The sequence below is a fragment of the Leishmania major genome, chromosome 23 (assembly GCF_000002725.2).
Source record: "Leishmania major strain Friedlin complete genome, chromosome 23".
Classification (NCBI taxonomy): domain Eukaryota; phylum Euglenozoa; class Kinetoplastea; order Trypanosomatida; family Trypanosomatidae; genus Leishmania; species Leishmania major.
In genome coordinates, this window is record NC_007264.2 from 365,862 (window position 1) to 379,424 (window position 13,563).

Below are 13,563 nucleotides of genomic sequence, written 5' to 3' on the forward strand. Positions count from 1 at the left end.
AGCCGTCGGCACACACGCGGTACAGCAATGCACCGACTCAGTCAGCCCAGCGCCGCCTCTGCCTCAAACTCTACCCAGCACCCGCCGCCGCGCAGGTCGCCGCGCAGCCGCTCCCATCGCGCCACCAGTCGCCACCCCACGTGGTGCAGCCCGTTCGGGGTGGCACTCCGGCCCCGCACCAGTGGGTAGTGCGAGGGCGGGGGGTGGCATACGCGCAAGTCACGCTGGCACGCTGCCCATCATGTGGATGGTACGGACGTGTGCGCTGTCGCAGGTCGCTCCGACGCACCGCCGTCCAGGGTCAGACTCTGCCACTACCGGAAGGTGGCGCGGCATCGGCAGGGGGTAGCGAGAGGATGGGGGGGCCGCATGGCTTCCCCACACACACACACACACACAGAGTACGGGGCTGCCGGTTCACGCGATACCACGCGCTGAGGTGTCCCCCGTGTCATGAGGGTCGAGCTGTAACGTGAGAAAACAGCTGACAGAAAGAATGAGGCACCCGTTTCACGGGTGACGCGAGCGCAGACAAGGCGGAGCAGCAGAGGTGGCTGCATTGCCTTGCGACTGTGCGTGCCATTGCTTGCAGGTGGGGGAAGAAGAACTGATCGACGCGGGGCAGCAGGCGAAGACGCATGCGAAAGGCGGCAGGCAAAAACAGACATGAGGGTACGACACAAGACAAGAAGGTGGGGAGGTGATGATGCTTGCCAATGTCGAAACAGCAAAAGACGAGCGACCAGAGGATGATGCGCTGTTCGCCCTCTGCAAGGGGGACGATGGAAAAAACAAAGCCGCTCGAGACTTCGGCACGTTCGGCAAAGGAGTGCCCGCCGCAGGCGCCGCGGCCCGTGACGGCCTTCACTTGCTTCACTCGCTGTGGCCCGGCGCGCTCGCGTCTCTTGTCGGGCCGCTTTGTATGCCGAAAGCGCTGTAAACGATCCAGTACGCAGCAGGCAGACGCACAGAGGAGGTCACCGAGGAAACGCACGGGCGAGGGGCTGCCGGACGACTACAGATGCTCGACGTGCAGCGAGGAGAGACGGAAAAGACACCCACGCCTCCCACCCGCACGCGCACCCACAGGAGGGGGTCAGCCAAGGTCATTAAAAGAAATCAAAGTCAGAGGAAGTGTGACGCGTGACCCAATCGAGAAGCGCGGTGCCGCCCCCCGCCCCCCCCGCCCCCTCACACACACACACACACACACACACACACACTTCCTCAGAAAGCTCCAAAAACACAGCAAAGGATGAGAGCGTGAGAAGACAAGAGCATCGTCGGCGACAGAAACGATACCCCCGGCAGTGTGCAGGGCATCGACAGTCGTCGTCGTGGATGAATGTGAGAGACGGAAAACCGAGAGAACGGCGCTCGGCTACCACGTGCATAAGTCTCCCCACACCCACCACCACCCTCTTACTGCCCCCGCTCTCCATCGTCCCTCCAACGCACAGCTCTTGTTCTCTCCACCCCTCCTGTGCCGCTGCTTAGACAATGGAGCTAAAGTCTGGTGTTGCGCCGTGCAGCGGATCATTAGCGGCGGCAAAACTCCCTAGCAGCTCCTGCATCTTGTCGATGCCGGCAATGCGCAGCGAGCTCGTCAGCAGAATCTCGTTGCACTGCTTGTAGCGTACGAGTTGACTGCGTGTGTAGTCTGTGAGCCGAGCAAGAAAGCGGATGGGAGCCGCGTCTGTCTTGGTCAGCACCACTGCGAAAGGCACCTGATAGGCCTCAAGCAGGTCGCAGTACGCGTAGTCCAGGTGCTGCAAGCCCTGCGCAGAGGCACAGAGAAACACACGCTTCACGTTCCGCGGCTGGTGGAGCAGGAGCGGCTCGGTGCCGCCACGGTGATGGACATCGTCGGCTTCGTTGTCACTCGTTTCCGCTGCGTTGGCGTCCATATCTGCCGGCCCGCCGCTCTTCCCGTTAAGTGGTTGATGGGGGCCGGCGACCGACTTCCCATGGCGGCAGCGCTGCTGCCTCCTCTGCACGGCTCCGGGTGCTGCACACGCCTTCAAGTACGCCCGCATCGCTCGCACGGCGTTCTCGGCGTCTATCGCTGGAGTGCACATCGGATCATAGTATCCATATCCGGGGCAGTCAACCAGCGTCAAACAGTTCGCGACGTTGTAGAAGCGTAGCGAGTTCGTCGTGCCGCGCAGGTGGCCGTACGGCGTGATCATCGCGTTCACGATGGCATTGACCAGCGACGACTTGCCACTCGACGTCCGGCCGATGAATGCCACCTCCGGCAGCAAGCTGTGCCGAGGGTGCAGCCGAGAAGGCGACTTCTGCGGAGGGGGCTGGTGTTGGAGCTGCTTCTGGTGCTGCTTGGCGTTGCGGTCTCGCTTGCCCGAGCCGGCTGTGGCGGCAGGCGTCGCACGGACTGCAGCGTGGCTGAGCAAGACGGGAAAGTGGTGTGGATGGGTGGCGCAGCGCACTTGCTGAATGTGACCGCCAAACGCAAATGTTTGCTGTGCCTTGCTGGATGTATTGAAGACCGGCGCCGTGCCGTTGCCTTTCGTGATCCAGTGCTCCCATGAGACACCGCGCTTTAGCTTCCTCTCAATGCGGCGGCCATGCAGACCAAGATAGATCTCTTGCAAGATGGCACGGTCAAGCGGACGCTGGCGCAGTTGCTCGCGAAACGAGGTGGTGCTAGGCTGCAGCGTTTCGCGCACGGCTCCCTCGACACCGTACTCCTCCACAAGCTTCTGCTGCTTGCGCAGGTGCGACTTCGAGTCTCGCCACACCTTCTCCAGCATCTCATCATTTCCCTCGCTAAAGGCGTCAAGCTGCAGCGCGCGCTGCAGCTCTGCCGCGCTCTCCGCTGGCAGGAACGGCGCAACAGCAGAACTGATGCGATGGTGCTGTTCATACCCATTTTTGTATGGTGATGATGATGAGGGAGACACCGTCGACGAGCCAGCCGAGTCGCCAGCAAGCGCCGACAGCGGGGGGATAACAATCTTATGTCGCGAGCAGTGCCGCAACAGCGAGCGTGACGAGCGCAGCAGCCCGTCAGGCACGGCCGCAAGACGTGCGCACGGCGTTGAATGCATAATGCACTTTTTTTTCGGCGGGTCTCCTCCTTTTGTACCTTCACGTCACCGACGCGACAACAGAGAAGACAGGATTGAGTGGAAACATACACACACACGCAGAGAGAGACGTGCAGCACGCACACCGGAAGACGAAGAAAGGAAAACGAAAAAAAAAACGGATGGTTTACTGCTGCGGGTGTTGGCGGTGGCGCTGCGCGTGCCGAGTGTCGGCGGCGTACACCGACTGCCGTGTGCACAGACCGTGGGGATCGTTTATACATATACATAGATGGTTATATAGGGAAGGAGAGCGAGACAGCGCGAGCCGGCGTGGATGAGAAAGAGAAGGTGCGGAAAAGTGGAGACACGCACGTACAAAAGGAGGTCGAAGATGCAACACGCCATGAGGGAGAGCGGTGCGCGGCCCATTCGGCGTCGGCATGCGCGGCGACGGCGACATTGGATGGCCAACATGCCGACGCCACACATACAGAGAGAGACAGAGGAAGGGCAGGCGAAAGAAAAACGGTGCCGGCCCTCTGCTGCCCATTTCGCGCTTGCCAATGCACATGTCCACTCCGAACGTGTTCGAGGTGGGCGCTGAGTGGGATACCGCGCACACGTGCACACGCAATGGGCGTTTCAAACGCGTCTCCCGCAGGCATGCAAACATGTGCAAGCACCTGCACAAACACAACGGCGTAGTTCTCGAACTGGACGATGCGCATGACGGCTAGCTCATCTCCCTTCGTGTTATTCTTGCTTTCTGTGCACGTCTGTCTGCGTCTGCATCATGGGCTAAGCGACCCCTCCCTTTTTTGGTACCTTTGAGCTCCATGGCGTACCCGTGCGACCAGAAACAAGTCAACGAATACACGTATGCGACCACAGTCTACCCAACACTGTGGCGCCACGGATACCATCCGCGTCACCCAGGACAAGCCGTCCGCCTCCCTAGATCGCGCCGTGCGTCGGACGGGCTCGTCTCGTCCTTCCGCATCTCTTCGGCGCGCGCTGCGCGATCGGCCCCGGGCGGGGACCTCGCGTGCACTGCGCGCCGCCATCCAAGCGGGCCGCGCCCAGAGCCCTGCTCGAGCGGCGCCAGCGGCGGCGTCTGTCGGGCGGGTAGCAGAGGCTGTTCCGGGCGCATGCCGGACGAACCCAAGGAGGAAGTCGGCCAGCTTCAGGCCACAGACCGCGGAGACCCTGCGCTCTGCTTGTGTGCCATGCTGCTCCCTCTGAATCGCTTCAAGCCGCGGCGTTCCACAAGATGGTGTGGACACTTCGTACGTTGGCGTCTGGGGGACCCGATGGTGTGCGTCAGCGTCTTCTCGCCATGCTCCCGACACCGGTGCCGCATCAGCCCACACGGTCGGACGCAGGAGATGCTGCATACTTCGCATGCATGCACTGGGGGGCTGATTGGTGCGGGTCTCCTCGCGCCTCGCTCGTCGGTCACTCTTGCACCCCTCAGCTCTGGGCGCTTCGCTTCGATGCAGCACACCGGGCCAGCTGGGCGTGGCAGCGCCTGCGCACCGTGCTCGCATTCTCGGGCCATAGGACCTATTTACAGGACGGCGTGGTTATCTGGAGGTCCCGCCGTCTTCACCTTCCACTTCCGCCCATGTCACAGAAGGGGGGAGGGGCAGCCGTGCACCCCCGATAGGGGAAGCCCGTGCAGCACGCGTGAGAACAGTTCTCACGAGAACAACAAGAACAAAGGAGCCGGGCGAGAGAAAAGTAGGTGACTCCTCGGAGAGGTCAGCTCCTCGTGCTACGTACACACACACACACGCACGCCACGCCTTCGGAGCTGGACAGCGCCTCTTTTCGCTCTCCTCCCTCCTCCCTTGGAAAGGCTGAGCGCATGAGAGTGCCAAAAAAATGAAAATCTAAGTGGACGTCAAGAGGACGCTGGCAATGACCGTCGTGAGAGAGCAGCGAGCACCACCACGCGGAAGCGCACAGGCTCCTATACGAAGCGATAGAGAGAGGGCGCACCCCCTTCCTGGTCTTTGCGTTGACGGCGCCAGCGCCGTGAAGTGAAAACGGCGTCGTCCGTGGTGAAGCTGGGTTGGGATATAAAGCGGCGCTGGAATGAGACGCAGTGAGACGGGTCGGCGGGGGGGGGGGGGGGGGCGAAAGGCAGAAAAAAAAAACAAGAAGAAAGGCATCGGCGGTGCGGTGGTGTGGCGCGCAGAGGAGGAGGAGGAGGAGGAGGAGGAGTGCGACACCGACGCAGAAAGCGGGGGGGGGGAGACGTCCAGGCTTGAAAAATCGAGACGAAAGAGAATCAGCGGCAAGTCCGTGACAAGCCCCACGAGGAGGAGAAAGCAGAAAGAGGGTAAAGCGATGGGAAGCGGGGTGGCAGGCGTAGACCGTGTTGCCTGTCAACGCTTCGCAAGTCAGAGAGAGGGAGGGGGAGGCGAAGGTGGGAGGGGCGAAGTGGGTGTTCGGAGCAGCGGCCGCAGCGGCACCAAAAGATTGCCAAGCACAACCACCCCAGAAGAAGAAAAAAAAAAAAGAGGGCACGCACACGCACACACAGAAAGAAGATAGAGAGAGGGCGAGATAGCAGCGGAAGAGAGAAGCAATCATGTGGAGAAGGGCAGAGAGAAGTGCGCTGCAGGTGAGGGAGGAAGGACGAGTAGGGGGTGGGGAGAGCTCGGTGCGTTTGCGAGCAACGCCGTGTGGAGCGTCATCCTGAGGAAGGAAAGGGGATCAGACGATCTGCACGGAGAAGCATATCCTAGTCGATCACACGAAACGCCGGAGACAGAGCCGCTCACCGCTCTCCGTACGCATCTATACGACCCATGGCATACAACAGCAAAAAAAAATTGCGATGGGGCTCTGTGTTTCCTGTGTGCCTCTCTCGTATTTCCCTTTTCTGGGAAACGCCCCCACAGGCCTCCCCTCCCCCCCCTCTTGTGCGGCAAGCAGCAAAGAGAGAGGAGAGGGGAGGAACAAAGAACGGACGGGTGACTGCGGGAGAGGCGGAAATACGAGAGAGGGCAGGTGCGCCACACACACGGGGCCTCCGATGAGGCCATTCAACGGCACGGGTTGCGCAGCGGCATGCGCGTATCTGAGAGCAGGCAAAGGCGTTCACATGGGGTCGAAGGGCACGGAAATCAGGCGAAGAGCCTCATCCGGATTCGTCAAGCACTCCACGTTGCAGAACATATTGCCCGGTAATTTGTCTAAACTGCCGCCCTCCAGGATCCCGGAGCCGCCAGCTTCCGTCACTCCCATCCAGAGCGCAGCCGGCTTCTTCATCACCTCGACGGGAGCGGAGTTCACGTCCACCACCCCACCCGCGGCGAGCACGTCCTGAGCCTGGTACCACAAGGACCGCCCCTGCGTGTGCTTAGGCGAGGAGTGGGTTGCGACGAACCGCGCAATCGCAAGGTCTTCCTCGTCCACCTCGACCTCTGAGGAGCCAAAGGTGTGAGCGGCGGCAGAAGCACAGGGCGGCGCTATATCCTGGTTCCTACCCAGGCCCTGCTGCGCTGGCACCGCTCCCTGAGCATCTACACAACTTCGGTGCTCCGCCGACTTCCGGGACACCTTCAAACCCGCGTCGTCAGTGCCACGTTCCACGTCCGCAGCGGAAGCGCGCCTCACGACCGCTGCAACTTCGGGGTGCTGATTGACTAACGACTCGTAGAGCAGGGTCGTGTACGGTAGGCGTTGGCCGTTCACCCCATTCAGCGGCACACCAGGGTTTTCAAACTCCGCCGTCAGCACGACGGATGGCACGAGATACGAATCGGGGAAGTACACCTGCGATAGGTGGTACCAGTACTCGAGCATCCCAGCAGAGGCCTGCGCAGGCGTCGTCGTGCTCTGTATAGTGGCGATCGTCGCATCACAACACGACAGAGCCATTCCACCCCGAGGTTCTGTCGATGCTGCGTCAACACTCACAGTAGCCATCGGTGCAGTCGCGGCTGTTGCCGCCTCTCCATCAGCCGCGCTCACCTCGCCATCCCAGACCCCAACAGCCTCAGCGCCGTCACGGATGTGGAGCACTTCGGCCGCCCCCGCCGCCGTTGGCCGAAGCCCTACTGCATCGGGGCGGAGCTTCAGCTTCAACATGCGGAGCTGCCGCAACGTAAAGTACACAGGCAGCGACCGTTTATTGACTCGCATGTCCTCCAGCGCGCTCGTGAAAATCCTCGAAAGCCCATCTGGGTGACTGCCGTGGTGTCTTGCATCGCCCGGGTGGGGTAGAAAGCTCGTCGGCTGCTGCGCACGGGTCAGCGCATGCGCTCCCATGGCGTCGACGTCGCTCTCCGGGAGGCCGACTGGGGCCGCGGCAGCGAACATATATATGAGTTTGCGATGCTTTGCAAGAATAATGCACCTCTGCATCACTGTCGCGGCATCTTCGATGAGCGATATGTGCACAATTTTGGACGGAACTGAAATCGGCAAGATGTGTTCGTTCTGTCCAGGTTGCGGTAAGACGCCGATGCTCGACCACTGTTTTAGGGTGCCCCACCACTGCGAGCGATACCCATGTCGATGGGCAAGAATGCTGAGGGTGTGCTGGAGCGGTAAAGAGTACGGATGGCGCGTGCTAATCGAGTACATATGCCGGCACCCTTGAGGGCAGAGATGATCGCTGGCAGAGTTTGGAAAACGCCCCTGCAGCTCCCGGACACCTTCCGCGATGCGATGCTCCCGAGACCACGTGAGCGAGGCCGCTTCACCGAGCATGGGAGTCGGCTCATCCCAAGGTCGCTGTGGGTTCGCTGCGAGTGCCAGCGGCCCGTCACCGCCGGCAAAGCTCATGTTCCGCGGCGGCCACGCAGCGAGAGCCCTGTCGCGCTCGTGATCGTATGCGCCCATCATGTCTCTGCCGAGGCAACGAGCAGCCAGTGGCGGCACCGCGGTGCCCTCCTCCGCCAAGTACATCTGATCCATGTTGAAGAGATAAAGCGGCTTCGTCAAGGTAACTGTGCAGATGGGAACCTGGTAGTGCGGTACCTGTTCCGCTATCTGCGCCTGCATTGCCGGCTGCGCAGCTGCGGCTGTACGCCCCGGCGGTCTCCCTCGACAGCGGCGCGGCAGCGTCGCCTCCTCCATGCTGTTTTGAGGGCCGGCACCGGAATTGCAGCCCGTCAGCACGGGTTCGGAGGCTGCGCCGTGTCCGGCCGCCTCATCCTCCGCTGCGGTGCGCAGATGATCAGGAGCCTCGGCTTCGGTAGTGTTTGTCGCTTGCGGGCGTGCGCCGTGCGCTGCCACCGGCCTTGTCGCGGCCGCGTCCTTGTGCGCAGTGTGTGTAGCACCTTTGGCCTTCTGCCTACCCTTCTTCCACTGCCCTGCAGCCTCCCTCCTCACCTGCTCAGGGGCGTAGCGGGACAGGAATGGGTGATGAGCGTAGGGATCAATGCGAAGGGGATTCGGCACATTGTAGAAAGACGCCCTCGCTTTCACTTCAAGGAAGTCTGCCTCGTCCAGCCACAGACAGGAGGACGACAGTGGATTCGACGGCAAAAACTTCTGTTGAGCGAAGCGCTGCAGAGCCGGGAAGCCTTGATTGAAGACCACCAAGACGCGATACGTATGCTTCAGCATCGAATGATATCCCACTGTAACTCTTCTTAAGCATGAAAGGAAATCCTCATCCATCCTTTTTCTCTCGGGGTGCATGGAGGCATGTTGATAGGGCATTGGAGTAGTTGTGCGTGCACATGCGCCGTTCGGGGGGGGGGGAGGGAGGCGCACAACACCATGCCCGTGTGCGTGGACCGACAGACACGAGAGCAGAAAAATACACCAACGCCACATAGCGATGCGAAACATGAGCGCAAGCGAGGGGGAAAGGGGGAGCATAGAGGGTTGAGAGGATTGGCGTGCTTCGGGTAACAGTCGAGGGTGCAGTCGACACAACAAAGACGAGTGCTGCATTGAGCCCGGCAGCGATGCGCAACGCTCGCCACAGAGGTGCGACACGCGAAGGTGCAGAGAGAAACGGCAGTACGGAAAGAACGCCCATGACAGGGTGCTTCCAGCATGCATTGACGTTCGCGGAGAGAGAAACGCACACACGCACACACCGGGCACGTGCAGGCGGGGTGTGTACATCCGCCCGCCTGATTGAGCATGTATGCTCCCTTTCCTTCGGTCTTTCATGTGCATAGGCCTCAGCAGGCACTTCATGTGTATCGCAGGTGGCTCTTTAATGAACCCCCTCATCATTTTGCTGTGGGGTGGGGGTTGTTTCGCCTCTCTCCCAGGCAACGCACGTGGTCTCTATCTTCTCTTCTCTCGCTGCACTGCGTGTCGACGCATGGCCCTTCTCTTGTATACTTTGAAAACAAACATTCTTTCGAGGGGAAGAGAGAGACACAGAGAGGAAGGGGGGTGGCGGTCATCCACACCATTTTCAACGCGCCATCGAAAGAACAGCCACATCAAAGGAGGAAGCACAACGTAAGGCAACACAACAAGGGAAGAGAAAGAGAGATGCATCCACGCATGCATGTATGTGTAGAAATCGAGAAGACTCGATCCTCTCGGGGGGCTGCAGATGTGGTTCAGGAAAGCAATGAGCGTTTGAGGCATGAAAGAGCGCTTGGCCTCCTCTTCTCCCATCATCCTCATCACCGGCGTGCCTTGATGCGTGTTTCAACTTGTCGGCAACACCGCGGGGACCGCTAAAGCTGGCCGACAAAACAAGACAAGCAAAGAAGGAAAGGAAGAGAGAGCAAAGGAAGGCCCTCCCCTCCCCTCCCTTCCCCCCTCCCCTCTGACAGCAAACAAGAAACGAGGGATCATCACAGTACGCACATCGCGCAGATGGGCGCCATAAACCTCACTCGACCGATGCTCTATGATTATGAAAACAGGGCACGTTCTACTCTCATCTCAAGAGACCCTCCCCTCTCCCAACCAACAAGTCAAAAATATATATACGAAAGAAGACACACGCGTTAATACGCCCCTAAGTCACGGGATATCATGCGCGCACACACGCGTTATTCGCTTTTGGTTCGTTGTTGGCGTTCCTCCCGGCTTGGTGACACACACGCGTCAGGCAGGGCGAGGCGGGGATCACTCTTCACCGAAGAGTGCCCTCCCCCACCCTCCGCTACGCTCACAAAGACAGCACGCAAGAACCAGCAAGGAATGGAAGCGCCACCGAGCAATGGGCACGGTCGTCCAAGACACACGCGCGCCGTCACGTAGTGGCACAACAAAAACAGAAAGCACGAGTAAGCATGCGTGCATGTATGTCATACACCATCAAGAAGCGCACACAACGAAGCGCCAAGCACGTTGAAGTACAGGAACAGACAGAAAAGGAGAAAGGGGGTGGTGGCGATCAAGCGCCTGACATCACAGTACTGCACACCACGGAGGGCGAGGAGAGAAGGAACAAGGACAAAATGAGCGGCTGTCATCTCCCGTGCACCCGACCCATCGCCCCCCCCCACCCCCTCCTTTCATGCCTGGAGTGCATGCACCACCATCACCACCACCCGCCTCTCCTCTCTTCGTCCCTTTCCAGCTGCCTATATCTCGCACATGTTCGTGCCTCGCCTCCCCTGTGGCGCCCTGCGGAGCTTGGTGCTGCCTCTCTATGAAGTCACCATCGCAGACTCGATCACAACGCCAGCACCGTCGCAACAACAAAGAACTGCAATGGCAACGCCGCCGCGGCTGCTTGGTGTGCCGAAGCGCGTGCGCAAACGTACATGCACGGGCACAGAAATGCGGAAAGAGAAAAAGACGGCCTTCTCAATTCCGTGAAATGCACGCGATAACCAACGACATCCATGACCATCCTCCCATCCGCACACACACAGACACACAGACACGCGCGATGGAATGCTTAAGGGGAGAAAGATAAAACTAAGAAAAACAGGCAGCATCACGAACTCTCACAACCCCAACGCAGCACCAAAGACAGACGCGACAGAACAGCGAAAAAAAAGGGAGGCAGTGAGAGACGTCAAGGAAGAAGGAAGGGCCGGTGCGCATGCGCACACCGCATCCACGCTGCTCCCGCATCCTTGTCCCCCGTCCCTCCATCACGCGGAGCAGGTTCCTCCACCGTCGCCTGCTCCATTTCCATTGCGTCCTTGCTGCCGTCGCCCGCCTACTGAATGAGCAGACCCGCGCGTGCGAACGCCTCATCAGGGTTCGACAGCTGCTCCACGTTGAACAGCTCGTACTGAACCGGTGCCGAAGTCCCAGTGCTGAACGGCACACCGCGGCGTCTTTCGCTCTCCTTGATGGGCCACTGGTAAAGCTCGGCATCACGGCCGGTCAGCCAGTAGTTGCTGCGGAACGTCTTCGGGAACTTCCTGGTGTTTTCCGACATGATCGGCTCCCCAGATAGCAGAAAGGTCGGCACATTCACCGGCGCACGCTGCAGTGTCTTCAGCGCCAGGTGCGGGTCCTCCAGCTGGTCCACGTTGTAGATAAGGTGACGGTCGCCCGTTGCCGCCTCCTGGACCACTGGCACCTGATCCGGCAGCGGGGCGAGCTTGAAGAACTCCATTTGACGGCGGGTGAAGTACAGACCGCTGTTGAAGTCGTTCGACTTGATGTGATCCTGCAGAAGCTGGAAGGCCTCCCCCTTCTTGCTGTACACGCGGCGACTGCCACCGCTAACGGGGTACTGCTGGAGGGCTTCGCCGCCGCTGAGCTGGCTGGAGTGAAAGAGCTTGATCTGCGATTTGGTCAGGAGGATGCTCGACCGCGCGTTGGCCTTAAACTGCAGATTCTCCTTGTACGCCTGTCCACGTGTGATCCACCACTTGCTTTGGTAGCTGTGCCGCTGCGCGCGGTCATTGAGCTCGAACTGCAGTCGCTCACCGTAGACCTTGCGGCTGCTGTAACTGCTGTGCTTCGGCGCCTCCATCACCTCCGGGGGCGAGAGGAGCTGATCAAAGTTGAACAGCTCAAGCTGCTTATCCAAAACCAGCTGCGTGGGCAGGGCACCTGGCTCCGGCTTCATGCCTAAGCGGTCCGCCTCCCAGTCCTCGATCCACACATTGCTGGGACTGTTGCGCGCCCGCTGGTTGCTCTCCAGAATGTGGTGCTGCTGACTGAAGACAACGATGGTGCGACCAGCAGTGGCGATTACGGCACCAGCAGCCACGCGCTGCACCAGCGCAGACAAAGACACGCGACGGAGCATGTTGCGTGTGTTTGTGTTGCGCGACGGTGAAGGAACTTCTAAATATTACGAAAAGAAACGCGTGAGAAATGGAGGTGTGTGTGTGTGTGTGTGTGTGTGTGTGTGTTCGCCTCTATGGCGTGCGGGAGGGGGGGTCGGAAATGGAAGTGGACGAGAGAGAGAGAGAGAGAGCTGCTCGAACGTCCGTCCGCTGAGTGGCCGTAGGAAGGAGAAGGAGGAAGGAGAGGGGGGCGTAGGATCTCTATAAGGAGGTGGGAGATCACCGTAAGGGAGAGGCACGAAACCACCAGTGCGGTGTTGCCCAACAACGCAAAGCGAAAACAGAGGAGATATGCTGCAGGCAAGCTGGAGGGGGATGTGGTGGGAAGCGGGGTGATGGTGGAAAAACAGGAGGATGTATGCGTGAGGAGGGCAGAGAGCAAGACGAACGAAGGATGAGAGGAAGGGAGGAAGAAGGTGGGGGTGAGTAGTAAAAACGTGGCCACGACTACGTCTGTGTGTGTGTGTGTATGTGTGTGTGTGTGTGTGTGTGTGTGTGTGTGTGTGTGATGCTTAGCGTTCGCTGTTTTTCTTTGTGTTTCTCTGTCTCTGTACCAATCGCAAAGGCGTGCGGAAAGAGCGCAGCCGCGCACGTGGTACGAGGTGGGGGGAAGAGGTCGCAGATCGCAAGAGCTAGATGAAAGTAGCAAGCAGCCGTGAAAACCGAGTCAGTGATGATCATCGCACGGAACATCGGCGCGTGCGGAAGCCGCCGGCACACATACACGCACACGAATTCGTTTTCACGACGTTTCATTTTGCGTCGGTGTGTGCGCGTGCGCACGCACGTGACTCGGCTCACCTCTGTTCATTCTGTTCGCGTGTGTTGTTGGCGAAAGCTGCACTGTTTTACTTTTTTCGTTCTTTTCTTTCGTTGCGCGTGGCATGCTGCACTTTCGCTTCTTCCATCGATAGAGAACTCACGTGTGGCAAGGCGGTGGTGCGCCGAGGAAGCAGTGCAGGCGGCAGAGAGGCGTGCGCGGATGCGGGCGCGAACGATCTGTGAGAGGCGTCAGCGCTCGCAGGGGGAAGGGGGAGGGTACTCACACATCACAGCGCTAGTTGGCAGATGCGAGCCCGACAACACACAGAAACGCATGCCAAAACCCCTAGGACAAGTTATAGTGCTTACGAAACGCCTGTATGTTTATCCGCGGTGGCCGCCCTGCGCGTCTCTTGTAGTGGAACGTGGCACCCGGATCTGACAAGCGCGAGACGCGCCCACCAGGACGCGACAGCAGCGACCCTTGCGCGTTGGCCACATATGTGTGGCCCTGCCGGTGGCTTGCCGGGTCTGGCAGGTTGCGTTGTGCG

The 13,563-nt window shown here is 59.8% G+C and overlaps 3 protein-coding genes across 3 annotated transcripts; all 3 read right to left on the reverse strand.

The window, feature by feature from the left end:
• Positions 1-1,493: 1,493 nt before the first annotated feature.
• On the reverse strand, positions 1,494-2,771 carry LMJF_23_0740 (conserved hypothetical protein; the record flags this gene model as incomplete). Its single annotated transcript, XM_001683357.1, has 1 exon — positions 1,494-2,771. The coding sequence occupies one exon, from the start codon at positions 2,769-2,771 to the stop codon at positions 1,494-1,496; it is 1,278 nt and encodes a 425-aa protein (XP_001683409.1).
• Positions 2,772-6,158: 3,387 nt separating this feature from the next.
• Positions 6,159-9,260, reverse strand: LMJF_23_0750 (conserved hypothetical protein; the record flags this gene model as incomplete). The annotated part of the gene is made up of 1 exon (XM_001683358.1): positions 6,159-9,260. One exon carries the CDS (start codon positions 9,258-9,260, stop codon positions 6,159-6,161), a length of 3,102 nt encoding a protein of 1,033 aa, XP_001683410.1.
• A 1,903-nt stretch (positions 9,261-11,163) lies between these two features.
• Positions 11,164-12,210, reverse strand: RBP38 (putative mitochondrial RNA binding protein; the record flags this gene model as incomplete). Its single annotated transcript, XM_001683359.1, has 1 exon — positions 11,164-12,210. The coding sequence occupies one exon, from the start codon at positions 12,208-12,210 to the stop codon at positions 11,164-11,166; it is 1,047 nt and encodes a 348-aa protein (XP_001683411.1).
• Between the last annotated feature and the right edge of the window lie 1,353 nt (positions 12,211-13,563).